The sequence below is a fragment of the Anastrepha obliqua genome, chromosome 4 (assembly GCF_027943255.1).
Source record: "Anastrepha obliqua isolate idAnaObli1 chromosome 4, idAnaObli1_1.0, whole genome shotgun sequence".
In the NCBI taxonomy this organism is placed as follows: domain Eukaryota; kingdom Metazoa; phylum Arthropoda; class Insecta; order Diptera; family Tephritidae; genus Anastrepha; species Anastrepha obliqua.
The window spans coordinates 4827181-4855098 of NC_072895.1; the positions used below are offsets into that span (position 1 = coordinate 4827181).

General features: G+C 38.2%; 1 protein-coding gene across 5 annotated transcripts; it reads right to left on the bottom strand.

Moving 5' to 3' along the window:
- Positions 1–642: 642 nt before the first annotated feature.
- On the bottom strand, positions 643–27903 carry LOC129245633 (serine/threonine-protein kinase meng-po). Of its 5 annotated transcripts, XM_054883930.1 has the most exons (8): positions 27557–27903; positions 12154–12580; positions 3203–3464; positions 3024–3123; positions 2771–2953; positions 2216–2702; positions 1729–2080; positions 643–1329 (listed from the first exon to the last, which is right to left on the bottom strand). In XM_054883930.1, the coding sequence occupies exons 2-8, from the start codon at positions 12208–12210 to the stop codon at positions 806–808; spliced, it is 1965 nt and encodes a 654-aa protein (XP_054739905.1). In that variant the 5' UTR covers positions 12211–12580; positions 27557–27903; the 3' UTR covers positions 643–805. The 5 variants fall into 5 exon arrangements, with proteins under 5 accessions (XP_054739905.1, XP_054739902.1, XP_054739903.1 ...); XM_054883927.1 differs by having other exon boundaries at positions 643–2080; positions 27726–27903; XM_054883928.1 differs by having other exon boundaries at positions 643–2080; positions 27705–27903.
- Between the last annotated feature and the right edge of the window lie 15 nt (positions 27904–27918).

Consider the following 27918-nt stretch of genomic DNA (forward strand, 5'->3'; position numbering starts at 1 on the left):
AAAAAGGTGGCAGTGTTATTTCTCACTAGGAATTAGCAACTACAAGGAAAAACTCAGGAAAAATTGCTTAAAGTGTACATATATAAGGTATAGCCTTCCCCTTTTTCTCTATGTTATATCTTTTTTCTCTCTTGCGGAACGAAAATGCCCAACCCGTTGCATGGCTTTGAAATTTTACTATCCATTCTCGTTCTTCCATCGACGCCTAAGAAGTTTCATTTCAAAAATTCCTCCAATTCCATTCCTCAACCCCAAAAACTTATCTTTTCCATCTTTACGCACAATGGTCTGCACATTATTTGCATTGTGGCTGTTAAAAACAAGCAAAAAACAAAGAAAAACACAGAGTTACACATTGCACTTTAGCGAAGCCCTCAACCATCTGTGCGATCCTTCTGCCAGAAAAATGTGACACACAGATGACGCTCCAAGCAGTAAGAAGGCGTTGTTCCTAAGCAACGACAGGTGGGCATTCCCACTACTTAGAACTGATAGCGGCAGGCTAGTCACCGACCCTGTCAGAAATCAAAAACAGCAAGCACTAGTCTTGTCGAGGCCCTATGCTCACGAGAGTAGTGAACAAGGAAAACAAATTTTTTTCGTACACCGTTCATTATTCTCAAGCAGTGAGAAGATGTTAAATCGGTTTCACACAAGGGAGCTAGAGTTTATTGATTTCATTTATTGTATTTAAATATTATAAATTTATATTTAGGCTTAAAAAATCGGGTATTTAACAGCTGTAAAGGCGAATGGCGAACTACATATAAAACTAGACATATCAGTGGCATCACTATTGCTTAATTTATCTTCGTTTGTTGTTGTTATTTGTTACTGCAATTCTATCGTACGGCGAATCTTTTAAGCTGCCTGTTCGTGCCCCTCTATAAATCTGCTGTTTCTCCAGCCCTTGTCGTTGACGCCCTTCCGGACTCAAAGCACGGCTATGATTTGAGAACTGCGTTTGTTGTTGACGTCCATTGTGTTGCTCGGCAATACCGTTGAACTGGGGCTTCATCGAGGAGTAGCTCACTGTTCTTGATGGACCTTCGCTGACTTCTGCCGAGCCGTAAGCGCTATCTCTGACTGAGGAACCATTTTCTTGTTGCTTTAAATAATATGTGGCGAACTGTTGTTGTTTCAGCTGCTGCTGAGCTTGTTTTTGTTGCTGTTCTTGTTGTTGCTGCTGATGCTGCTGCTGTTGCTGTTGCTGTTGTTTTTCCGGAGTACCTGCCTTAGCCGGCAATGAGATCGAGGCAAGTGAATGGAAGGCATTGGCAAGCCCCGATAAGGTCACAGATGAATTGGGCTTCGTTGCATTTCCGTTTCCTGTGATCACATGGCTATCATTAGTATTATTTGCATTTGACGAGAAAGAAGTTTCATTTGGTGGATTAGCACTAGTTAGCGTTTGATTAGTAGCATTTTTTAGTGGTGGCGTTTGCGGTAGCTTTAACCCAGCGGCATAAGCGTCACTATTATTGATAGCAGGCATACTTGCGAACATAACAGTTTTTACAGAATCGGATTTAGTTCGCTTCAACGCACTTTTCCTATGCTCATTCGGAAGTCCATACGTATCTAAGCCAATGGATTTCTTAGCTGCGGTGGCGTTGCTTTTATTATTTGGGTATTGGGCATAAGCCGTTTCATAGTCAGCCATTAGTAAGTTGTTGCTGCTAAGCGACTGGTTATGCCCGTAGAATTGAGCAGAGTTATTTTGCTCACCTAAACGGTTCAAATTGAAATCAGAATTATATATTTCTAAATGACTTTGTAGCAGATCTGGGCGTGAGCCCAGAGTCAAGAGACTGCCGCAGAGACTGTCGCCGTTATTGATGGTGGACATGTTGCCACTTGAGGGACTATATGATTTCTGGTGCGTCTGCGTGATGGCGCCCATCTCGCTGGGGCCTTCTTGTAGAGCGCCAGTGCGTGGATCAAAATGTTTTTGTGCGGCATCCTTTAGTGTGGTGTTGAATGCTTTACTTTTTTCCAGTGTAGCACGAATTGATGAAATGTGCCCTGCGACTGGTTCACGAGAGACTGAGGATGAGGGCGAGGCATCTTCGACTTCCTCCTGTAAGACAATAAACCAAAATGTTTTCAAAATTTATTTTTAGTTATGAAGCAATTTTCCATTTAAAAAGAATCCAAGAATACAGTTTCTTTGTATTGGTAAATTTCCATTTCATATGTCAAATACAAAACTTACCTCATCCTCCTCCGTTATTACGGACGCTTCGATCCAATCCTTAATACGATTTTTCTTTGATTGTCGATCCACATTGGTCTCTAAGCCACAGTTGGCCAGTGTGTACAGTAATCGATTCTTTTCATCGGGGCTGCTATGGAAGGAATACATGGATGGACACAATTCATCGGTTTCATATTCGGCCATCTCCTTTTCGGCTGTTTTCGATAACCAACGATCGTCAAGGAACTTTGCTAAATCAGTTAAATTTTTCGGTCGTCTCTCCGCGCGTGGATCTAAAAAGCGTTTAAACATGCGCTGAGCTCGTGAGGTGAGTAACTTAAAGAGTTTCGGCGTTCGTCTCATGGGCAGAATATTTGCGCCAAACCACGCCAAGTAGCGTACGTAACGCGGATCATCGGAGGCGGCCTTTTGCCAAGGCAAACAACCAGTCAGGCAAACAAAGATGACAATGGCAAATTGCCAAACGTCGTGACTAGGCTCGGCTCTATAAACATTAATTTGAACATAAATAATAAATTGGAACTTTTCCTTGTAAAAAAAAGACTTCTTTACGTGTAGGTGCCTTCCGGTTTAATTTCTAATACTTCTGGTGGACTGTAAGGCAGCCATTCGTTGCGGCGCTCCACAATTGTGCCCGCCTGATAAGATTCACCGAAATCACAAATTTTGACACGGGTAAAATCTGACCGATATATGAGCACATTATCCAGCTTCACATCTCGATGTACAATGTCTCTAGGTGGGGAGTAAGAGAAGCTCGCATATTATAAAATTTTCCTCGACATAGCTTCCAGTTGCTACTTACTTTGAATGCATATAATCCAAGGCAGCACCGATCTGTCTGGCCACTCGCTTCGTATATTCCTCACCAACACCTGTGTCAGTCATATTTGATGTGAGATCACCTTCAATTTGTTGATGAGAACGAACCAAAAACATATAATAGACAGAATTTGTATTAGCAGAGTTAGGTGCGCTGCTTACCTAGTGGCGCATACTCTTGTGTGAATATATAGAAACCGGCTGTCTCGAAGGCTACATCATAAGTGGTGACTATATTCCGGTGTATACCCAGATGCAGTCCATAATGGAATTCTCTAAAGAAGTCACGTATTGAGACGTATGGCTTTGGCACGGCTTTCAAAACCATTTCGGTTTGAGAGCCGCGATGTTCGACCAGCAAAATTTTTCCAAACCATCCTTCACCTACAATTTGTAAAATGTCGAATTCATCGACCAAATGGATCTGTGAAATGGAAAAAGAAGATAATTCTATTAAAATGCAATTTTAAATATATTTCAAAGAGATAAAAATATGTTCAAGATTTTGGCATCAGGGTTCAGGTATTTTGGATAATTCTGATCTAACGAGGCAATCGTTAACTCTATCTGCCAATAGGTAGTGGTTAGTTTTATATGAACCTACACATAGAGGAGGAATAAGTAGGCAATTGAACAGCAAACCTAACACTCTACTCGTGTAAGGCTCACATTACGTCCATCGTAACGCATGACGCAGAAGCTTGGACGATGACAATATCTGAATAGGCATCCCTTGAAGTGCTTGAGAGAAAGATTCTGCGAATGATTTTTGGAGCTTTGCACGTTGGTGACGGCGAGTATCGTAGGCGATGGAAAGCTGTATGAGGCTTACGGCGACAAAGGCAGATATTTTTCCGAACGGCAGATGTTTTTTATGAGGAGCTTTTTTGATGGCAGATATTCACTCGGAAGTTTGCCATTGCCTGCCGAGGGGCGACCGTTATTAGAATAAACTTTTTCTTCATTTTGGTCTTTCATCGAGATTCGAAACTACGTTCTCTGTGAATTCCGAATGGTAGTCACGCACCAACCCATTCGTCTACGGCGGCCGCCAACATCATAAAGACATCGCACAGCAACAAAGACATAGCGCAGTGAATAAAGATCCAACGGCTTTGTTGGCTGGGTCATGTCGTTCGAATGGATACACGTGTCGTCTGGATCTGAAACAATTCCAGCCGGTGGTAGCAAAGGAATAGGAAGGCCCCCTCTGTGTTGGAAAGATCAGGTAGAGAAGGATTTGGCTTTACTTGGTGTATCCAACTGGCGCCGGTTAGCGCGAGAAAGAAACAACTGATGCGCTTTGTTAAACTCGGCCAAAATCGCGTAATCGTTTATCGCGCAAATCAAGAAGAAGAAGAAAAATTATGACAGTTCCAAGCAAAAGTTTTTTTAGGTACATTGCCGGCATTCCAAAATACGAACGATTGCAATCCATGGAGTAGATGGCTAGCCTAATACTGTTTTTAACGAGATATCAGTGGTTAAGAAATTTTTTGTACACTAGTGTTATTTATGCACTTACATATGTATGTGAAAGAAACACGTTTTTATACTAAAATAACAACAAAGATTAAGTAAAAGTCATAAGTTAAATTTTCCATATTTATTTTTTCTTCATAAATCGGACACTATTAAGTTTTTAATTGTCTGTATTATCGAGTTGTTACTGTAAATCCGATATGATAAGAAAATATTTTTTTCAATAAATTCAGCCACTTTCAAATTACTCAGTGATAATTTTTATATATGTACTTGTAAAGGGTGATTTTTTAGCTATTATCTTTTTAAACAGTTAGTTTAAACAGCTGCCGCACGTTTCGTGTTTTGTTTTACTGTCAAACATCTTCAGTTTGGTCTATAATTTAACCATGAATTGTCTTACAAACGAACAACGCTTGCAAATCATTGAATTTTATTATAAAAATGCGTGTTCTGTTAAGAAAGTTTATCGCGCGCTCCTTTTTTGCCCAAAATGCAAGAGCTTGACTTTCACGACATGTGGTTTCAGCAAGACGGTGCCACATGCGACACAGAACGCGTAACAATGGACTTGAGGAGAGGCGAGTTCGGTGAACATTTTATTTCACGTTCGGGACCTGTCAATTGGTCACCCAGATCGTGCGATATACCGCCTTTAGATTATTTTTTGTGGAGCTATGTTGAAGCTCATGTCTATTCAGACAAGCCTGCTTCAATTAAGGAATTGGAAGACAACATTAAAGCATTTATATGTGAGATACCGGCCGAAACATTGGAAAGAGTATGCCAAAATCGGACTAAGTGGATGGACCATTTGAAGCGGAGTCGCGGTCAACATTTGCATGAAATAATCTTCAAATATTAAATATCGATTTAAATAAAAATTTCAGGCATTTTTCTTTCCTATAGCTCTTAAAAAATCACCCTATATTATCAGAGCAGAGCATCACAACACGAGCTATTATCTCTTTCTCTCTCTCTCTCTCTCTCTATCCCTTGAAAAAGCAAACTGTAGTTTTCTTTTGCGTGAAAGCTGCAAATTTCTTCTGCAACTGCTGATCAAACTTATCCGATCACAATTCTGTTAAATAAGTAAAACTAAGAAAACATTTTTAGGACAACAACAACATGCACGCCAAATAATTTTAGTTCTTTATTCTAAAGGATCTTTCAAAAGTGACGCCTAGATGCCAGCAATGAATAATTCCTAGACCGTAACATTTGTCAAGTTGACAGGTGCTCAATTTTAGACGATAAAAATCGAGTTAAAATTATTCAAATTTGTTATGAAAATCTTTATAAAATCATGCAGCAAATAGAAAATTTTTTTCAGCGTTATATCATGTGGTTGCCTTGGCCAGAGAAATGAATATCCATTTTAAACCTACTCGTCAAACCCGTAGTAAGTGCTCACCTTGGCTCCTTTTGGAACTCGTCATTTGCTAATTTATATTTACCGATGGCTCCAAAACTAACTTCTCAACCTATTTTGCGGTTATATCTGAGGATCTATTAGTTGTGAAAAAAGGTTTGCTGCACAATCACTGCTCAACATTTACTAGTGTAATCTTTGCTATATAACAAGCCGCTCTAAAGAAAGGTAAATTTTGCATTTCTACTGACAGCCAATCTGCCATCGATGTCGTAAGAAATTTCCACCATAACAGTGTTGTAGTAACTCGTCTTGTCAAGCAAATAAACAAAATTAAATTGATGTTGATACCAGGTCACTGCGGAATTAAAGGCAATGAGTGAACGCTGATTGTGTCGCGAAAAGTGTTCATAAGGAACCGGCTCTGTATTTTGACGTTCTGGAAAAAACTGACTTAAAACGTCTAATAAGGCAGTACCTCCATAACAAGGCTCTATTGAAATCGAATGAGTACTTTCATCATTACGCGACAAATACACAGGCCTGCGAAATCTCACTTTTTTACAGTTTCTAAAATCGCTATGGGTGTTTCCTGAAGGTTTTTTTATGCTGAAAACGAATATGACCTTGAAAATGTATAACTAGTATAACTTTTTTTATATTATATTAATCGCAAAAATATTTTTAATAATGGATTTTAAAGCTGAAGAGTAGTACTTTGCGATACCGTTGTGGAAAATTAAAAAAAAACTTTACCTTGCTCAAAAAAAAATTTAAAAAATGGCCAAAATCTGCATTTTTTGACTATTTAACCTCAAATTGCCAAAAATCCTCACGTGCTGGAGCAATTTCAAGGTCATATTCGTTTTCAGGATAAAAAAACCTCCAGGAAACACCCATAGCGGTTTTAGATACTGTGCCTCTCAGGACTGTGATATTAATCTGATACTATTATGAAAATGGTCGATGTTTAAGAACAAAATATCGCAAAATTCATGATTTTTTTGATGAAAAAATTTGTAGAAACTGGTTCTGTTCAAGGTAAAAAAGGGCTGGCAGACAAAAAACTGGACATTCTGTTGAGAATATTGCCGCTGTACAACTTTCAACATCGATACCTCGACGTTCTCAACAATTAGGCATTCATGAATCAATTGTTTGGTGGATATTTAAATGGTGGACATTAAATGATGCCATTTTTTTGTTAAGAGTCGTATTTTCAATAAAAATAGTGAAATCTAAAAGAATCTAAATTTTAAATGCTTCATTTTAAAACAACATCTGGGCGCGCCTGTGAAAGACCCCTGATTTGGATAGTTCACTAAATATTTACATAAATGTATGTATGTATATCCAATTATTTAATTGTAAAATAAGCTAATCGAATATTTATGCCCAGCACACAATTGTGGTCGCACATTTGATTTTATTGTATGGGATTTTTGTCGCATAACAAAAGAACATTTCAAACAACAACAAGAGCTGAAAATACGACGCATTCGTTCGCATGGCGCGGAAAGATTTTTTATTGGCTTAGTGCCAAAGTATTTTATCCGTCGTGATACCTTTTCGTCTATTTATTACGACATTGTAAGCATTTTTGTTGTTGTATAGCTACAAAGGCGTGTTATGTACATATGTATATATAAATGTACGTAGATGAATACGTATCTAAACCGATGTGTAATCAAAATGTTTGGATTTATTGTCTGGATATAAAAACTAAATGCCATAGGCGAAGAAATACCTGTGATTCCTTCTAATTATGACGAAATTTCTATGAAAAACTTACTGCAAATTTGTGGCGATAATTCATATTTAAGTTATTAGTCATTACGAGTGAATTGATTTTTATGGGCTTTAATGAGGTAACATAGAAATTTAGCAGACAATTCAAACAGCAGGGCACAGCTGGTGTTTCGCATACTTTTCGTTAGATGAGTTGGCAAATAATAAAATATTAGAACATTTGCAAAAATAAACGATTTTCCGTGAATTTTTTTTACCAAGAACGAAACGAGTACCACCCAACATCCATCGAATTCGCCTGATATTTCAACAGCCGAAAGAAAGTAATGGAGAAATTGAAGACGGCTCTGCTGGCTATACCGAAAATAGAGTTGCAGAAATGTTTCGAGAGCTGGATCAAACGCTGACATAAGTGCGTTGTAGTTACTGGGGCGTACTTTGAAGGCTATAATATCACTTTTAAGTAATAAATTTGTATTTTCAATTATCTGAATATATTCCGGGAACTTTTTGATCAAGTTATTAGGAGTTATATTAGAGTATACAGCATGCAACGACATGGCAACGATTGCAACATGGCGCATTTTTTTCCATTTTCACTCCTCTTGGGAGCATAGGGCCTCGACAAGACTTGTCTTGCGTTGGTTTTGGTAATCTATTTGATTTCTGACAGGGTAGGTGATTAGCCTGCCGCTATCAGTCCTAAGTAGTGGGAATGCCCTCCTGTCGTTGCTTAGGAACAACGCCTGCATACTGCTTGGAGCGCCATCTATGTGCCACATTTTTCTACCAGAAGGATCACACAGATGGTTGAGGGCTTCGCTAAAGTGGTGTGTCTGCAGATTTCTCTGTGCCCCGAAGTTCCATATTTATAGAGTCTAAACATTGCTTTTATTGCTTCTTGTTGTATCTTAAGATCCAGGGGGAGCAAATCAAGCATAGCATTTAGGGCATCACCAGAGGTTGTACTCATGGCACCCGTGATGCATAAACATACACTTCTTTGTAGCCTGTATAGTTCCCGGATTGTGGACTTAACCATGCTCCGTCGCAACTAGACCACAGAAGCGTAAGTGATGATTGATCTGATAAGTGCTGTGTATATCCATAGGACCACAGCAGGTTTCAGGCCCCAGGCTTTACCAAAAGCTCTGCGGCATTGCTGAAAAATCCTTAATGCGCGATTCACCTTTAGTGAAACGTGTGTCTCCCAAGTTAGCTTCTTATCCGAGATTACTCCTAGATATTTAACTTCATCGGAAATACCAAGTGTCACACCTTTCAGTGTTGGAAGACTGAGTCCATCCAATTTCCGTTTTCTCGTTCGGATTAACGGAAAGAACTTGGGATTTATTCGATGTTAGCGCACTGACATCGTAGGCATATGCTTGGACATGAAAACCGAGTTCTGCATCTCCGCTAGTAGAGAGTCTACGATCAAGCACCACAGCAGCTTAGAAAGAACATCCCCTTGGGCACATCCTTGCTTAGCCCTGAGGGTGATTAGTTCGTCACTGTTCTCCCCAGTGGTTAACAGCCTCTCAGAGAGCATGGAATATAGCCATTTTACAATGGTTTGATCAACTCCGTGTCGTTCAGTAGAAGAACATATTGCGCAGAAAGTGGCATGATCAAAAGCCCCCTCAATGTCCACGAACACGCTCATTGTGTTTTTGTCAGCTTCAATCTTGCTAACAAGATCGTGTAAGGCTGATTCACATGATTTTCCACTCTGGTAAGCGTGTTGATTTCTACTAAGTGGACTTCTCGGCAATACCCCTACTCAAATATGATTCTCCACCAGTAGTCTTAGTTTGGGGGAAAAGAAATCCATTATTTTTGGTTTAAAAATGTTTTACGGTCGATATTTAGCTTCTGGGCGATGCTACGACTGCTAACATGCCGCTCAACTTGGATTATTTCTGTGATTCTATCGACATTTTTGACGACGGGCCTGCCAGTGACGTGCATCTTTAACATCAAAAATGCCTGAACGGAATGAACGAAACCAAATTTGCACGTATCTAACTTTTACAGTGTCGACACCATAAACACTATTCACAATTTGAACGACCTGGTTTTCATTTTCGCCTTTAATAACGAAAAACTGTGAAATGTACCGAATCTTCTCTTTGCTGAATTCCATTCTTAACATCCTGTAAGTCAAAACTGAATGGAAAAAAACAGCAAACATTTGTAAAGTGTGAAATGCTACCTTGACAATGAGCGAAAATGAATAAATAAAATTAGTATGCAACATAATTTCATAAAAAAATTGTCATGTGAAAAAAATGTACAAAGAGAATTGGCCAATATTACTTAAGTTACTTTGCAGTAGCAGGAAAAAATGTATGAAAGCAGAATACAGATAAGTTTAGTTAAGGCTTTTACTCCATTGTAATGTATGCTGCACCTGTGTGGGGACAAGCGTTAAAATACGAAACATATGGCAGGAGTACAAAATCTCTGTTTCGACTGAGCGCTATTAGAGTTGCAAGCGCTTTTCACACTCTATCCCATGAAGCTATCGGGGTAATTTCTGGCATAACGCCCCCAGATATACTGGCTCTGGAAAGCAAGAGAATATATGACAAAAGCGGAAGCCTTGGCAGGTCATTAATAGCTGAGGAGTGCAAAGAAATAAGATACGAGAGTATATCTAAATGGCAAAGACGTTGAGATACAACAACCAAAGGAAGATGGACACATCGACACAAATGTGTAGGCATGGGTCGATAGAAAACATGGCAATGTCGACTTTTCGCAGTTCCTGACAGGACATGATTGTTTCAGAGAATATCTCCACAAGTATGGCCATGATGATGGAGTTATATTGCTCATTTTGCCAAGGCAAATGAAAATGCGGAGCATATATTCTTTTACTGCCAAAGATATAGTAAAGAACGAGAGTGTTTGAAAAACAAAATAGCAGAACCAATAACACCGGACAATGTTGTTCCACATATGCTCCAATCTAAAGAAGGGAAGGGATGGGATTTTGTTAAAAAATTGTCAGCGTTCGTACCCAATGATTTGAGACAAATGCAAAGAAGGCTAAAAAGCGAAAGCATAGCACTAAATAGCTGAAGTTCTGTAGTATAATAGTCTGCACTTTTCCTGCACTTCCTTACGGTTGTGCCGTAGGACCATTTTCTCAATTGATTTATTTGGATGCAAGCAAACTGGCGATACCGACTATAGAAACTTAACTTTCTATGGTATGGACAGAGAGACATGGTGGGTGGGGGAGTAATATTATGACAGGGGTGGCTCTCTCATCAAATCACCTATGGTAAACAGTGGGTGGTAACAAGCGGATGCTACTTTCGACGCATTGCATCAGGACAATAACGGACGTTGAGTTTAGTGCTTAAACCGCCTCCCGACGAATACTTAACGGTTGTACCGGGGGGATCGGTGCTTTGACGGTAGGAGGTTTCTTCTTCTTCTTAATTGGCGGGATAAACGCTTACGTGAATTTAGCCGAGTTTAACAAAGCGCGCCAGTCGTTTCTTTCTCGTGCTAACCGGCGCCAATTGGAAACACAAAGTTAAGCCAAGTCCTTCTCCACCTGATCTTTCGAACGTAGAGGATGCCTTCCTCTTCCTCTGCTACCACCAGCTGGTATCGCATCAAATACTTTCAGTGCCGGAGCGTTTGTATCCATTCGGACGACATGGCCCAGCCAACGTAGCCGCTGGATCTTTATTCGCTGCGCTATGTCTATGTCGTCGTAAAACTCATACAGCTCATCGTTCCATCGTCTGCGATATTCGCCGTTGCCAACGAGCAAAGGTCCAAAAATCTTGCGCAGAGTCTTTCTCTCAAACACTTCAAGGGATGCCTATTAAGATATTGTCATCGTCCACGCTTCTGCACCATACGTTAGGACGAACATGATGAGAGACTTGTAGAGTGTTAGTTTTGTTCGTCGAGAGAGGACTTTACTACTCAATTACCTACTTAGTCCAAAATAGCACTTGTTGGCAAGAGAGATTCTACGTTATATTTCAAGGCTGTCATTGTTAAATGTGTTAATGCTGCTTCCTAAGTATACGAAGTCCTTTACAACCTCGAAATCATAACTGTCAACAGTGACGTGGGCGCCGATACGCGAGTGCGCCGACTGTTTGTTTGATGACAGGAGGTACTTCGTTTTGTACTCGCTCACCAGGAGGAGGAGTAGGAGGTTTAGTTCGGGTTAAAGTCCCACACTGCCGGGGTTATGTTTTTGATGCTTCCTCCTCGTAAAAAAAGGCTTTTACTCAATGATAATTGATTTCTATGGTACTTCAAAAAACTTTTTATGAGGATTTATTTAGAGGTCATACTACATAAAAATTCGATAAAAACCCATTTTGACAAAAATATGTATGAGTCAAGGCCTTTCCATGCTGAGGTAACGGATATGCACTAAAAATTATAAAATATTGCACCTCTTCAGGGCACTTAATCATTCAATTACGGAAGAAGTCCGCCTGCCATTACACCTAATTTCCATTGGACTTACCTTTTCCAATTCGAATTCTCGAATTTTGTGTATATTCCCTCGTGGCTTCTTCGACATAATTACACCGTTTACTCCCAAATGTACGAAGTTGTGTCAACTGGGACGTTTCATGAAAATCGGCCCTTTATTGTGGAATTTTTATAAACATATGACAAAAGCCGTTCCACATTTGTTGGTTGCCAACTACTCCGAGCTCTGCACTAATCACTTTGGTTATCTTCTTTTCAGTCACATTGGGAATACTTTTCGATAACCAATTTGTTTGTAATAAATATCTCACGCGTTGGCTTATAAATATATGTACATAAACATATGTACGTACGTAGGATTAAACTCGTATGTCTTTAGCGCCAATGCGCCAGTTCTATTTGTTTTGATTTTGTTTAGAACACGCGCCAAATGTGTACGATGCTTGCTTTAGTTTTTTCTGCGAAAAGAATTTAGAATTGTGATTTTGTGGATTTTGTGCATAAACATAAACACAAGTTGAGTCGACTTTTCAGCCATAAATTTTCTACATCACAAATATGTATGTATGTAAGTGCGTGCGTATGTAGTTGTGTACGTATGTATGCACGTAGTTGCGTTTGGTTTTGAAAATTTTTGATCACAATGCGTTTACGAAACAAACTCATGCATGGCATTTGTTGTGCTGATGCTTAACACCCGGGGCCCTGACCCCATTATTCACCCACTACAAATTTCTTAGCGGAATAGCAGACATACTTTCAATACTTTGCAATATCTGTTTTAACTGTACGAACACAAAATACGTACATACATACAAGCAATCCATTTGTCGCTGAGTGTATAACGTTTGTTAACAACAACACCAACAATGCCCATTCACTATTTACACATCCGAAAGTCAAACTCTGCTTGACATAATACACTGCGTTATTTTGCCATGCCCCATTGGTTATGGCTTCAATGGATTTCTTTCGACTGAATTTTATGGCCGGCAAATGGAGTTCGAACTCAACGATCAACGATCTATAATCAACACAACACAAGCGGCAAGATCATCATCGACGCGCCATTCGCCTATTGTAATAAAAGCAATAACGTAGTGCGCGACAGGCAGTGTAGACGGCGAGCAGCCGGCAAGATATTATTTTTAGCGTACAAACGGTTCTCCGATGCATCGATCGTTGACAGTCATGTGTAAATACGAGCACATACACACATGCATACATGCACCGAAGGCGGGAGGGCTGGGTGTTTTTGTTTCTTTTTCGTTATTTGGACATGCAGCATGCGGAAATCGGAAATCAAAGACATGCATAGGTTAGCAAATACATATTCACACACAGGTGACGAGCTTTATACACCTACAAAGACGCTTATGTATACTTATATATAATATATATGAGTTTATTCACTCAATACGACAGTGATGGACTCTATGCATACTCGTGTGTATGTGGATACGATTATTTTCTTTTAACTTATGGATCGCCTTTGTGCACATGTTGAGTGAATGCCCGATTTCTTTGATTTTTTTGTTTAAAAGCTTCAAGCGATTTACTGTTGATTAATTCGCTTCTTTAATCTTCCTGGAACAAAGGCTATAAATCTGCATTATTGCTTGATATTTATGTTTTGGTTGTTGGTAAAGTCATGAAGTATTACTTGTAGCAACGTTCGATTTCTCAGTGCTACTTTTTTTTATTCATATATCGATACCGAATGTACATATCGGATGAGTAATAATATTTTTTCTTCATTTCATCTCAACTTTCAACCTTCAACCAAAATTTTTAGAATTTTTCTGGGTATGTAGTTTTACAGCCCATTGAATTTTAGTGTAATTAAGTGCAAGTTTCAAGTAATTAAAAAATACCTTTCATTTTTGAAAATTTTTTTCCCCTTTGCTTCCACACGAAATAGCCTGTTTGTATGGAAGAAAAAGCCTAGTGCCATCACAATTTTGCTATTGTAGCGGTATGAATTAATAGCGGTTGGGACAAGTATGCCTCAAAAGTATTTTTTATTAATCTTGCCTGACAAAAAAAAACTAAAACATATATTTGCGTGTTAGTAAAAAATGGACTTATTTCGTATCGATGCACTTTAATTTTGAAAAGCAACTCCTTTTTATTGAGCTCAGACGTGGAGCACTGAATTTGATCAGTTCATTAGTATTTATTTGGCGTTGCGTACTTATAAGTTAGAAATTGACATTGAAGAAAAGAAATTGACTACTTAATCCAATAAATATGTACACTCCGCGAAATTCAATTAAGGGGACAGATACCTGTAAAATTTCGAAAAAAAAACATTTTGTTTTCATAAAATGTTAAAATAATCCTTTAAGAATGTGTCAAACATTTTTTGGAACGTAAATTTAAGTATTTCTTATAAAGGGTGGTTAAATTTCAAAGGCCGATGTTGAATGTGAACCACACCTAAACGTCAACTACACCGTTGGACTTCTTTCTTTGGGGTTATTTGAAAGAAAAGGTGTACGTCGATAAGGACGCGGCGGCTATTTGGCCAATATTTTGTTTCATGCGTAATTGAGCTATACCAATATTATCATAATAAGGGGAAATGACAATAATTTCTTAAAAAAATAGTATTTTATTCAAAATCAACACCGGCCCTTGAAACTTAACCACCCTTTAAATAGATCGTCAATCATGACGACTCTATTTTTGCGTTCGAGCGCTGGGAGAGGTATAGTTACGTTGCCGACTTTAGACGCGTTTTTCTCAAAACTATACTTTTCGAATTGGCGTACTCGATAACTCGAAAAGTTATTGGCCGGTCTCTCTGAAATTTTGCACACGTCTCTTTTATGATATTACTTTTTATGTGAATTTACAAGTTTTCAAAAATTTTCCGAAAACATAATTTTTTCGAAGCCAAAATAGTAGGAAAATTCGCCCCAAAATTCATTTTTTGTTTTGCATTTTATTACGTGAATTTATTTTTCTATTCTTACAGAAATTACGACATGAATAAACAAGAAAATTTTTGGGTTTTTGTATTCAGGTCACTGACGCCGATGCTACAATGCCCACCGATGGAGAAGCCCCGCTGCGATCTTCCTGGAAGAATTAAGTGTACATCCGCCGTTTTAAATGTTACAAAAAAAAATTTTTTTTGTATTATTTTTATATATAAATAAATTGTGTTCCAATTTTGAAAAAAATATATAAGGTTGTCAAAAAAGTCTTGCGGTATTTCCGCAAGCTTGTCTTTGCAAGCGCGTAGTTCTAGTTGTATTCGTCGCATCGGTTCACGCTAGAGTTTTTTGGAAAGCTCTTTTCACGTGCTAACACGTGTTTGATTAATTGTTGTTTGCTTTTAGTCGTTCGCGAGTTATAGCGTCGCAAACATGGAGCAAAATAAAGAGAAAATACGGCATATTTTACAGTACTACTATGATAAAGGCAAAAATGCATCTCATGCTGCCAATAAAATTTGTGCAGTTTATGGACCCGCTACAGTTTCCATTTCCACCGCACAACGATGGTTTCAACGTTTTCGTTCTGGTGCAGAGGTGATCGAAGATGCGCCACGGTCCGGAAGGCCTGTCGTCAAAAATTGCGATAAAATCGCTGAATTGATCGAAAGAGACCGGCATAGTAGCAGCCGTAGCATCGGCCAAGAGCTGGGCATGAGTCATCAAACCGTTATAAACCATTTGAAGAAGCTTGGATTCAAAAAGAAGCTCAATGTATGGGTGCCACACGACTTGACGCAAAAAAACATTTTTGCCCGTATGGATGCATGCGAATCACTTCTGAATCGCAACAAAATCGACCCGTTTTTGAAGCAGATGGTGACTGGCGATGAAAAGTGGGTTTTTATGTATAAATAAATTGTGTTCCAATTTTGAAAAAAATATATTATATTAACTTCTTCATTTTAAATAATTTTAATGAAAATCAGGGAAAATATGGCCTTTACAGATATCTGCCCCTTTAAAGATACAATACATATGTACACGCCGCGAAATTCAATTAAAGGTACCTTGTTTTTCCTTAACCCTCTAACTGTTTTTGCAGATTAAATTCATCAGAGCGAAACAAAAATTGTTCGCATAATGTTCAGCATATACTCGCGGTGAAGATAAAAATAATTGCATTCGTATGCAACTTTATTCAACGAATGAACTGTAATTTTTTCCCAGCGAAAGAAGGGCAATCAAGATATTTAAAAAAATTTGCATTTTGCACTTTATTTATTTTAATACACAATGGCTCGTATTTAGGGGGAAACCGGTTTAGATCGATCAAAAAATCGATTTTTTTTATTGCATTAATCGTTAGTATAACTACTCAAGAATATGTGGTAAAAATTTTAAAACGAAGTTCGCATTACTCCCGATTCTATGAGCACATAAGTGACTGCCCGTCGGTTCCGCACCGTAGCGCGCTTTAGTTAGAACGACGAAACTACTTTTTTCAACTGCTGGGCATTCTAGCTTAAAAAGTTATTGACCAATCGTTCCAAAATTTTTCGGGATTTGTTCTTTAATCAATTCTAATCTATATGAACCTAATTCTGTGATTATATTATTATTTAAAATATGGGTTTTTTAAGCAAAATAAATGAAAAAATATGGTATAAGAAAACTACTTTGTGTTCAAGCGCCTCAAAAGCATGACATTTTCAATATTTTTGTACCACAATTCGGTTCATATTCTTAGGAAATATGTTGTTAATAAAAAAAAAATTGTTGTTGATTTCAGAGAAAAATTGCAACTTCAGGAATTCCCATCAGCAAGACACTCGGATGGCGATCGTCCATGGACAGCACGCTCTAACGCCACTATCTCGCGCGGAAAAATTTAAAAGTGTTCCTAAAAATATAAGTAAAATATCCTCTAAACTTAAACAATTTCTGATTATGCCTTCTTTGTTCAAAAAATTCTCGAAAAACAGCAAAATTTTGGCCTCCTAAACCGGTTTCCCCCCTAAAGCTGAAGTAACAAATTCTGCGGAAGTAACGTCAAAAACGATTTTTTGAAATAAAAAAGCATTTTGTATGTATTTCTCAGTTGATTGTGCGATTAATAAAAATATATGTTGGTGCGTAACTAAGTTCTCGCTGTTTTTTTGATGAAAATACAATTTTATTCTGAAAAAAAAATGGTTACAAGTGAATCATTGAAAGTATTGCAAATCGCTGGCTAATACTTTTTCTCATCTTTCGAGTAGATCTCGTATACCGTCGCAGTAAAACTGTTCATCTTTTGAGGCAATCCACGGATCAAGCCATTTTTTTATGTCTTCATATGAATGGAACTGATGGTCAGCTAGACCTTGTGTCATCAATCGGAACAGGTGGAGAATATGGCGGGTGGGGTAGGATTCCCCATTTCAGTGTTTCCAGATAGGTTTTAACGGGGTTTGGCAACGTGAGGCCAAGCGTTGTCATGCTATAGAATCATTTTTTCATGCCTCTACGCGTATTGCGGCCGCTTCTCACGCAGTGCTCGGCTCAATCACATCAATTGAAGTCGATACTGATCGCCAGTGATGGTTTCGCTTGGTTTCAACAGTTAATAATAAAGAACACCAACTTAGTCCCACCAAATACATAGCATAAACTTCGCAGCGTGAATTTGGCCGAGCCGACAACGTAGATTCATGACCGGGCAGTCCCCATGACTTTCTTTTCTTTGGATTGCTGTAATGAATCCATTTCTCATCACCCGTCACGATGCGATGAAGAAAACCCTTCCTTTTTTGCCGCTGGGTCAGTTGTTCACAGGCAAAAAAACGACGTTCAACATCCCTCCGTTTTAACTCATAAGCAACCCAAGTCCCCTGTTTCTGAATCATTCCCAAAGCATGTAATCGCTTGGAAATGGATTGGCGGGTAACTCCTAATACTTAAGCAAGATCTTCTTGCGTTTGGCATGGATCCTCATTGAGCAATGCCTCCCATTCAGCGTCTTCAAAGGTTTTTGGCCTACCTTCACGCGGACGGTCGTCAACATTAAAATCACCGTCTTTGAAGCGACGGAAGCAATCTCGGCACGTTGTTTCATTGAAAGCAAATGCGCTTCAGCCGCCGTTTTTTTTTTGAATGAAAGAGGAAAATCAACACTACCCGCAAATGACGACTATTCGGCACAAAATCAGATATTTTCACAAAACCAAAAGTAAAGGGTGTTTTTTTTAGAGGTTAGGTTTTCAAGATGAAATAAAACGTATATAATTTAATGTTATGGCCAAGAATTTAGCTTTATTATAAAGATAAGGGTTTGCCATTATGTTTTAAAAATGATTTCGGGCAAGTGGCCGCCGCGGCTGGCTCTAATAAATTCCAGCCGAGAGGCCCAATTTTCGACCACTTTTTGCAGCAATTGAGGCCGTATAACGCGCCGAATATTCTCTTCCAAGACGTCAATCGTCTCGGGCTTATCTGCGTAGACAAGCGACTTCACATGGCCCCACAAGAAATAGTCCAGCGGTGTTATATCGCACGATCTTGGAGGCCACGCCACAGGTTCACGGCGCGAGATAATGCGCTCACCAAAAGTTTCCTTCAATAAATCGATTGTTGCGTTGGCTGTATGGCATGTAGCGCCGTCTTTTTGGAACCAAAGGTCGTCCACATCAACATCGTCCAATTCAGGCACGAAAAAGTCATTAATCATGGCTCTATAGCGCTCTCCATTGACTGTAACATTATGGCCGGCTTCATTTTTAAAGAAATATGGACCAATGATTCCCTCTGCTCATAGAGCACACCAAACAGTGACTTTTTGAGGATGTAACGGCGTCTCAGCAATGGCTTGTGGATTATGTTCACTCCAAATGCGACAATTTTGCTTATTGACATGCCCATTCAACCAAAAGTGAGCTTCATCGCTGAACAAAATTTTCTTCGATGCGTCGCGCGAACCGAACCATTATTTTCGTAATAAATTTGCACGATTCGCAAACGTTGTTCAGGTGTAAGTCTATTCATTATGAAATGGCAAACCAAACTGAGCATAAATCAAGTGACAGCTGTCAAAAAGACCATCTACGAAAAAAGTAGTGCCAACTTGAAAACCTAACCTCTAAAAAAACACCCTTTATATAATATCAAAACAAAATCTCTAATGTGTCGAAGCAGTGAGTTTACCATATGTATGTCGAAGCTTGGTTTATGACGTTTAGGTTGTGTTATTGTGTTATAATCGAATAGACTAGCACACACTGCTGGCGGCATCTCTTGACAGACAGCGAGAACTTAGTTGCACACCTAATATTTTCTAAAAACTAACACGCAGCCTTTGGGTTTTAGTCATAATTGCCTGATTTTACAGGCAGAAACATTTTACTCTATTTATGTCGAGTATACTCGCCTTCGATGGTAAATAATTATACCGGCAGAAAAGGTTTTCGAAACAAAATTAAACAGTTAAAGGGTTATGAAATTTGTTTTTGAAAAATGTTTTTTACATTATAAAGTAATATTTGCTAGATTAGGTTCTTCATTTTAATGCAACACAAGTTTGCTATTGCTTAAATGCGAAATTCGATTAACGGCATTGTTTCTTAAACAAAAAAGTGTTCGGTAAATGCATCTGAAATGTGTGCATATAAAATTAATACTGAGTTCAATCGCCAAATTTATTTATAACTTCAATGCAATAACTTCCGAGTTGCAATGGAAGTAACGCTATTTTAATCTCCAAAACGGTAACGTTACTTGAATTTTTTGGGTAGAGCTTGAAAAAATAATTAAAACGCATAATTTTGAGAGCAAAAACCAGGCACTGTTCCGACTGCAACAAACTTTAATAGCGTGAATGTCAGTGCCCTTAATTCAATTTCGCGGAGCTTATGTACGTACTTGACTGTCATTTGCGCTCTAACATACGCGCATAGTTGAGTTGCTGTCGAAAAATAGGGTGCGGGTACGTATGAGTAACATGGTAATGTGTACGTGTAAAGTAATGAAAATATAATATTAAATTCATTGTAATGTATAGGTGATCTAGTGATCTCGATTGACGATTAGCCGAAACACAAATTTTTTTATTTATATATTTATACGCAATGCAATTATAAATAATTACCCTACAGTAGTAAGGCAACCAGCAGCTGGGGCTATCGGCCTTCACTGTTTTTATAAAGTGACCATGTCAAAGAATATTATTTTCTCTTGAATGGAATATATTAAAAAACTGGAGCTAGATTTTTGAAATTCACTCATTTCATAATTCATAATTTATGATCTGATATAAATTGTTTTATTTCTCTTCTTATACCACAGATTGCAGTTATATCACATTAATCAGAAAATCAATCAGTGTATTGCATATTAAATCGTTTTATTTTTTATTTCTGGATTTCTGGTCGTTTTTATTTTTTTTATTCCTGATTTGGAATGGAATTTGAAATAATGAGTTTGAAATAGCTGGCAATAGAAATATGATCCGGAACATTCTAATGAAAAAGTTAGCTCGAAAAAATTTATTCTCACGTTAGAAATTTCTAAAAAATAAAAACAGCTTCACTCAAACAAAATCGAAGTGTTTTCAACAAAGTTGTAGAGTAAATGATTTGAAATAAATGTAATGCAAAATTTTGATTGAAATGAAAACGGCAAAGCTGATGGCAAGGCACAGGTGTAAAATTCTAAGCAAAGTATGGTCGAAGAATAGAGGAGTCACTTAATTTCATATGAAATTTTAGGTGAGCGCTAATGATGTTTAACCTTATATTGGAGAAGTAAATAGAATTGAACTACAAAACCAGCAAACAAACAAAATATTGCGCAACTGCCATCTTAGAGGACAAGATTATACATATTGATAATACAGCTCACGCTGATTAAATAGATATCACTGATTGCAGCAAACTCGTTGTTAGTTCTCGCTTCACCAAGAAGCAAAGCAGATGGTATGAGGAAATAATAAATAAAGGCCGTATAAACAATTGCTCGCACATGAGCTGAGTAGTTAATTGAAAAGTAAACTTCTCTCTTGACGGATAAAGAATATCCGATAAAACATAAGGCATTGTGCTGAAGTTTTACAATAAAAGTTTGGTTTTATTTATTGTCGCTAATTGCTCTAACGATTGCGGAAATGCACATTGTATGAACTTATTAAGGTTTCGGTAGGCTGAGCTCCCTGAGCTTCAATTTTTGGAGGGACCACTTCCGTATGGCAAATGATTTTTTATCAGGAGCTTTGTCCATGGCATGGAGTTTTGCCCTTGCCCGACGTGGGGCGAACGCTATCAGAAAAAAACTTTTTCTATCAACTGTAGAAAAAGGAAACTATCTTCCACTTCAGATGTGTTAACCTTCTCCGCGCTATAGCGCAGCATTCAAGGAGAAGTTTCATTGGAGTCTCCTGGTATTGATCACAGAGATGTCAAGAGGCAGTGGACCATATTCTGATCATCTGTAGATGACTACGCAGCCTGCAATGGCCTGTGAGAATGCTCGTGAGCATAGCCCCATAGTTTGATGCCAGCAAATCTCCCTTAGTCCTAGCTCTTCACTCCTAAGTTTCTTATTGATCGTGTGTTGTCCCATAGCAAGGAAAGGGGTTCGGATCCTATTAAAGCCTGTCCTTTTTCGTATTTCGTTTCCAGTTAGACTCCTGTGTCCTGGAACCCAAATTAGCCGGATGCGATTGTGCGTTCCTAGTATATTCAGTTTATCGATACACTCAAGGACAAGTGAGAACTTAATCTCACAGGATGTTAGAACCTTGAGTTTCCCCTGACTGTCGCTAGGAATGGCAATTCACTAAATCCGGAAATTTCTGTCTAAGATTATCTCTGCACAAAGACAGATGGCATACATCTCCGCTTAGGAGCTGCTTGAAAAACTACCCATACGCATAGAACGCTTGGTCAATTGCTTTCAGGCCTCTTCAAGCCATCTTTGTACCAGTGCAGGGCACAGTCCTGGTGTTAATTTCCAAATGCAGGTCTACTTCAGTTTAACTTATCGTCCAGTTCAATTTTGAACTTATTTTGGAATTTGATGACTTTAATGATATCATTCTGGATAGCTGGGTACGTGGGAGTTGCAGACTCAGTAATTCCATGTTTTTAGATGACATCATTTTTCCTCTCTCTCCTGCTAAATGACTATATGGAGCGGTGTCAGCTCGAGCATCACCTCCATCGCAGCTGTAGAACAGGTCCGCATCGCTCCTGTGATGCATTCGCATGCTAAGCGCTAAAGCTTAGTTAGCGCTGCCCGCTCCTCCAAGAGTGTGGCTCTCGATGCCTAAGCGACCGCTCCATATGTACATTCATCTTAGGATTCTTGGGCTACAGCCCCAGGAGTTTTCTGCTAGACATTGCTTTGAACAAGGCTGCATCAGCATGCCTCTTACAGCTAAGCTTGGCATCGTGGGCAAGTCCGAGATATTTAACTTCGCTGACCAAACCAATAGCAACCCCGTACATACTGATCTCTTTTATTCCCGGTAAAACTCTTTACCTCTTTAAGGAATGATGGCTATTTTGGACGGCTTTATGCACAGGTCTACCCCAGCACGCCATCTTTTAGTCAAGAAGCTCCTGCTGTACTACTTGTGTCTATTTTTTAATAAACTACTTTTGGCGGCCGCCGTAGCCGAATGGGTTGGTGCGTGACTACCATTCGAAATTCACAGAGAGAACGTTGGTTCGAATCTCGGTGAAACACCAAAATTAAGAAAAACATGTTTCTAATAGCGGCCGCCCCTCGGCAGGCAATGGCAAACCTCCAAGTGTATTTCTGCCATGAAAAAGCTGCTCATAAAAATATCTGCCGTTCGGAGTCGGCTTGAAACTGTAGGTCCCTCCATTTGTGGAATAACATCAAGACGCACGCCACAAATAGGAGGAGGAGCTCGGCCAAACACCCAAAAAGGGTGTACGCGTCAATTATAAGTATATAGATTTTTTTTTGTAAACACAAATAGCAAACAGCAAAGCCGAACTGTAAAAAGTGTTACAGATAAGCTATCTGAACTCTCTAACGGTATAAGAAATGTTAGAATTGGGACATTACTTTTTGAGCGAAGCTCTTTCGAACAAATTTTCTACGATTTTGTGTATGCACAAAGACTACTTTTTTACATTTCAAATCTGGTAGGGTTGACTTATGTACATTAGACCGGAGTGAAATACGTAAATTTTTTCAAATCATATCGTAATAGCAGGGAAAAGTTGCTACATATCAATACAAATTCAGGAAAAAAAAGAAATTTCAAATCGGTTAATATCTTCCGTTCGCGCATTGCATTTAAAATTTACAAATTTTATAATAAATTGAACAAATATTCGAAAAATTGTAAGAGGTGGAAATGATGTTAGATAAAGTTCATTTTTTGTAGACTATTACAACATCAGGTATAGTTTGAAAAGAAAAACGTCTACCGCTCTATCAAAGCCCCTACAGCCCCTGAAAAGAAGTGGAAAATGTCATTTTTTGTATAAATTTACGTAATTGCGGGTGGTTAGTTTCTCTATTTTAATTTTTGTATAAGTCTTCTTGAGTATATAAGTAGAATAAATTATTCCCCTCTTAGCGCGCCCACTGACCACACTATCTTAAAGAAGTTTTGTACAGCTCTTGGCCCGCCCTTTTTGGACGACTCAGAACTCACCGCGTGAAGGTGACTGTACGACGAGTTCCACCCACTCCCTTCACTCCCTTCCCAACCAACCAACCAAAGATGAAAAATTATTTATCCGGGAGTGGCAAGGTCTGCTTTAGTGTCAAATTGAGGCATAACTGTACGAGAAGTGAGTGCTGCTCTTATAAACCCATCACGTCTCTCGTTCCCATACACTTTTGAGGACGCTTGAGTTACTAGTTTTACGCAACGCTCCACAGCTTGCGTATGGCATGGAATATTTGTTAAATCTATGGTTAATTTAGGTTTTTCTTTATCAGAAATTAATTGCAAGATATCTTCAGAAGAAAGGCTATCTAAAATTGGAGGGCAGGTAAGTTTCATTTTAGACCAATTAATTAACTCAAAATATTCATTTGCTTCAAAGTTCAGTTTAGGAACCAAAAAGTTTCTAATATTTTTGTCTTTTGAAGGGATTTCTTTTATTTTCAGAACTCGCCTCAATCCAAGATCGCGGACATGCTCTCTGTCATCTACCACCATCGAGAGAAGAATGTTTTCTGGATGGGCAAAAAAGGAATTTGTTTGAATAACCTTATGAACTACTGCCTGGACTTCTGAAGATAAGATTCTACATTTTTTAATACATTCTAAAATATGTTTAGGTCCGTCAACTATTGACGAATTTGTTTTGGTTTCGAACCATAGAGGTGCGTATACGTTGTCAACCAACGAGAGTGTGATATTGGTCCCGGATCTCGATTTGCTAGATCTGGGGAGCAAAAACCAACATCAATAGCAATGGCAATGTCATGTAAGTATTTCTGATCTTTACTTAAGCTTATTGCGTCAAGCGTTCGTGGAAGAGAGCATTCGATCCTCTGAAAAGCAACGATGGACAAAGATTCACATTTAGCCAGCTGTTTGCCAAGAAGCCCACTGAAAGACTGAGGACCTGTTGTTTTACCATCAAGTATTTCAACTAGATGCCTCAGAGGTAATTCATTAAAATGGAGGAGACAGATAGCCCATTGTACTGGTCTTTTTAAACGCGTTTCAATGAATTTTATTGCACCATTCTTCCACCCAGTATTTGTTGACGTACCATCACATCCAATCACTACAACATTAGATTTATTTATACCATTTTCTTCAAAATAATTTACAATGCTGTATGCTGTGTCCTTTCCACTTTTTGAAGTAGGTACTAAATGACAAAGGTACTTTGAGCCTGGTTCTGCTATTACTGAAATGTGCTCTTCTTTTTTTATAGATTGATAACGTTTGTTTCCTTTTTCAACTAAAACTAAAGTGTCATCCATCCTGCCATCAAAATACACACACATCGGATCGTTTAATTGCTCTATTGCATTCCCCGCTTCGATAAGTTTTAGTCTACATTTTTCTTTTTCTCTTCTCATTTTGCTTCGATCAACAACAAAAGAAGTATCTTTGTCCGTTATAAGACCAACGTCTTTAAATGCACTAGACACAATAGCTGCTGCTGCTCTATCAGATACTCCAAAACGATCACTTGTTAAGGCCGTTGCTGGAAGTGATAAGCGCATCTGTGCATTTTTTGAACTTGCTGACTGAGAGGAAATAGAGCGTGGGGTCTGAAAATCGGGATCATTCTTATCATTGTCAACTTCAGGAGTTATCTCTGTTTCAGAATCAATACTACTACAAGAAGGTCCAGGTAAGTTGGTCTGACTTAAGTGACGAGCTTTTCTCTGCAATTTTAATGTAAGCTTTTGAGTTTCTTTGGTATCTACTGTCCCAATCTTTCCTTGTCCGAGATATCTTTGAGCATATAGAAATTTGATTTCTAATGGCGGTATCTTTCTATCTTTAGGGCATGTGCAGTTGATAGTTACCGGCCTGGGACAAATACACTTGTCAAAGCTTCTTTGACAAAAGCAATTGAGTGTCATCTCGCACTTGCAGGACGAAATGTCAAATAATGTACTTGAAGATTGTTCAATAAAATCATTGTACTTCTTTTGTTTCTCAGGTTTGTCTTTGTCCCTTGAATAAGATTTACGAAGAGTGTAGTATCGATCATGTAGATGTTTAATCTTTTGTACAACTCTTGTGTGGGAAACTATTAGAATCGAAGCCTTGGAATAAAGGGACTCAGTCTGATGAGCTACAGTATCTGCTACAACTGTGAAGCTTAACTTCTGACCAGAACTGGCAGCAGAAGATTCTACTGACATTTTGTACCTCACTTCTTGCCAACATTGTATAATGTCGGTATTAGTGGGAAGGACCGATGACAGCAGTGGTTTAGGTGCACCAAAAAATGGGCAGTGTATGTCCTTACGAGTAAGAGACATGAATAAAATGTTTCAAGAGATTTAATGTTAAGTAATTGTGTAAACTATGTAATTCAAAAGAACATCGAATAGAATTTTTTTTGACCAAACAGCGCTGTTCGACAAGAGTGAAAGCAGAACTGGTAATGACCAGAGAGTACTAGATCTTCCGTGCACTTCGTTTATCGGTATGCCAGAATCAAAAGCAAAATGAAAAGAAAGACGATGGAATACAAGTAACCAAGTGGAAGACGATCTAAAGCACAGACGTGTTGTAGTAGCCGTAAGCCGCTTTCACGCAAGCCTCATTTGGCATAGGCTTCCTTAGTAGATTTGGTGTAAAATTGGTAAAAGTTAATCGCTCAGAACCACAGAAATGGATAGATTAGTAAATTAATAATCTACTACTCAATGCTGAAAGTGCTATGTATAAAAAGGGAGCTCGATCTTTAATCATTTACAACTTCTACAAGTTTTCGTAAATCAGCTAGATTTGGGATAAAATTTGTAAATTTTAAATGCAATGCGCGAACGGAAGATATTAACCGATTTGAAATTTCTTTTTTTTCCTAAATTTGTATTGATATGTAGCAACTTTTCCCTGCTATTACGATATGATTTGAAAAAATTTACGTATTTCACTCCGGTCTAATGTACATATGAGTTCAAACAGGAATTAACAGGCATTTTTTTTATTAAGCATAGATATACGAGTGTGTGAATTCACACTTTGATAACTACATTAGTGCACCTACCTATGTAAACAATTTTATATTTGCTACTACATTCGAATTTCGAAATTTTGTGATATCTGACAGATTAGCAAAAAAAGCATTTCTGATCGTGATGGTGTTGTTGATGGCGCTTCCGATGTGCTAGAAGGCATAGCAATAAAATTTGAACACACGAAATACACACAAGCTCATATGTACATACATATTTAACAAGCACGAAAAAGAGAGCGGCTGAGCATGTAGTGGAGTGTAGTTCTCAATTTCTTCTGAAATCTGTTCATACATTCCATAGAATGATTCTGCATGTCTGAACTTAGAATACATGCATACATACGCACATTTGTACATATGTATATATGTATATATTAATACAGCTTTGTCAAATTGTTTGCTTGCATTTGAATGCGAACATTTTTTTTAGCAATGTTGAGATGGAAAAATAAAAATAATAATAAATTCTCAAAAAACGAAAATGCTTTGCTTTCTTTGATTGATTTCTGTACTTATTGATGACTATGCGTTTTTGAAGAATTTTGAATCAGCGCATTTTGAATTTCATCAAACATGCACCCACAATCTAACAAACACATAGAACTACGGGTGAGTGTGTGTGTGTGTGTGTAAAAATATTGATATACATAATAAATATATGAAGGAAACCCATGTTTCTGAATCAAGACATTGGGTCTTTGAGTCGGTCCGGTCGCCGTTTGCCACTATCAGTTCTTGCCGCACTGCACCGCCTGTTTTTAGTACATAAAATACAATAAATTCAACAACTTCAACACTTTTGCTCTTCATTTACATTCTGAATTTGCATTTCTTTTCTTCGATTCGTTTTCTCACTGCGAGCCACTTATATAAAGATTATAAATACTACTTTTGGTAAATTTTCTTTTATCTTTGTATTCTGCAGCTGTTTTTTTGCAAGTCTGTAACACAATTTTCTTTACATTAAGTGTGAATATAATTACATTTTCTCGGTCAATTAAAGTATTTTTTATGCTTTTTTCGATAGGTAAAAAAAAATCGTCGGTTTTCTATTTTTAACTAAATACGGCAGGCGAGGTACTCGAACAATAAAAATGAATATAATGCGCGTGTTCACTATGGCCGTTGCTGCGCGGATTTTTCCGAATTACCGATGCGGAGGAATTTTCATTTTAG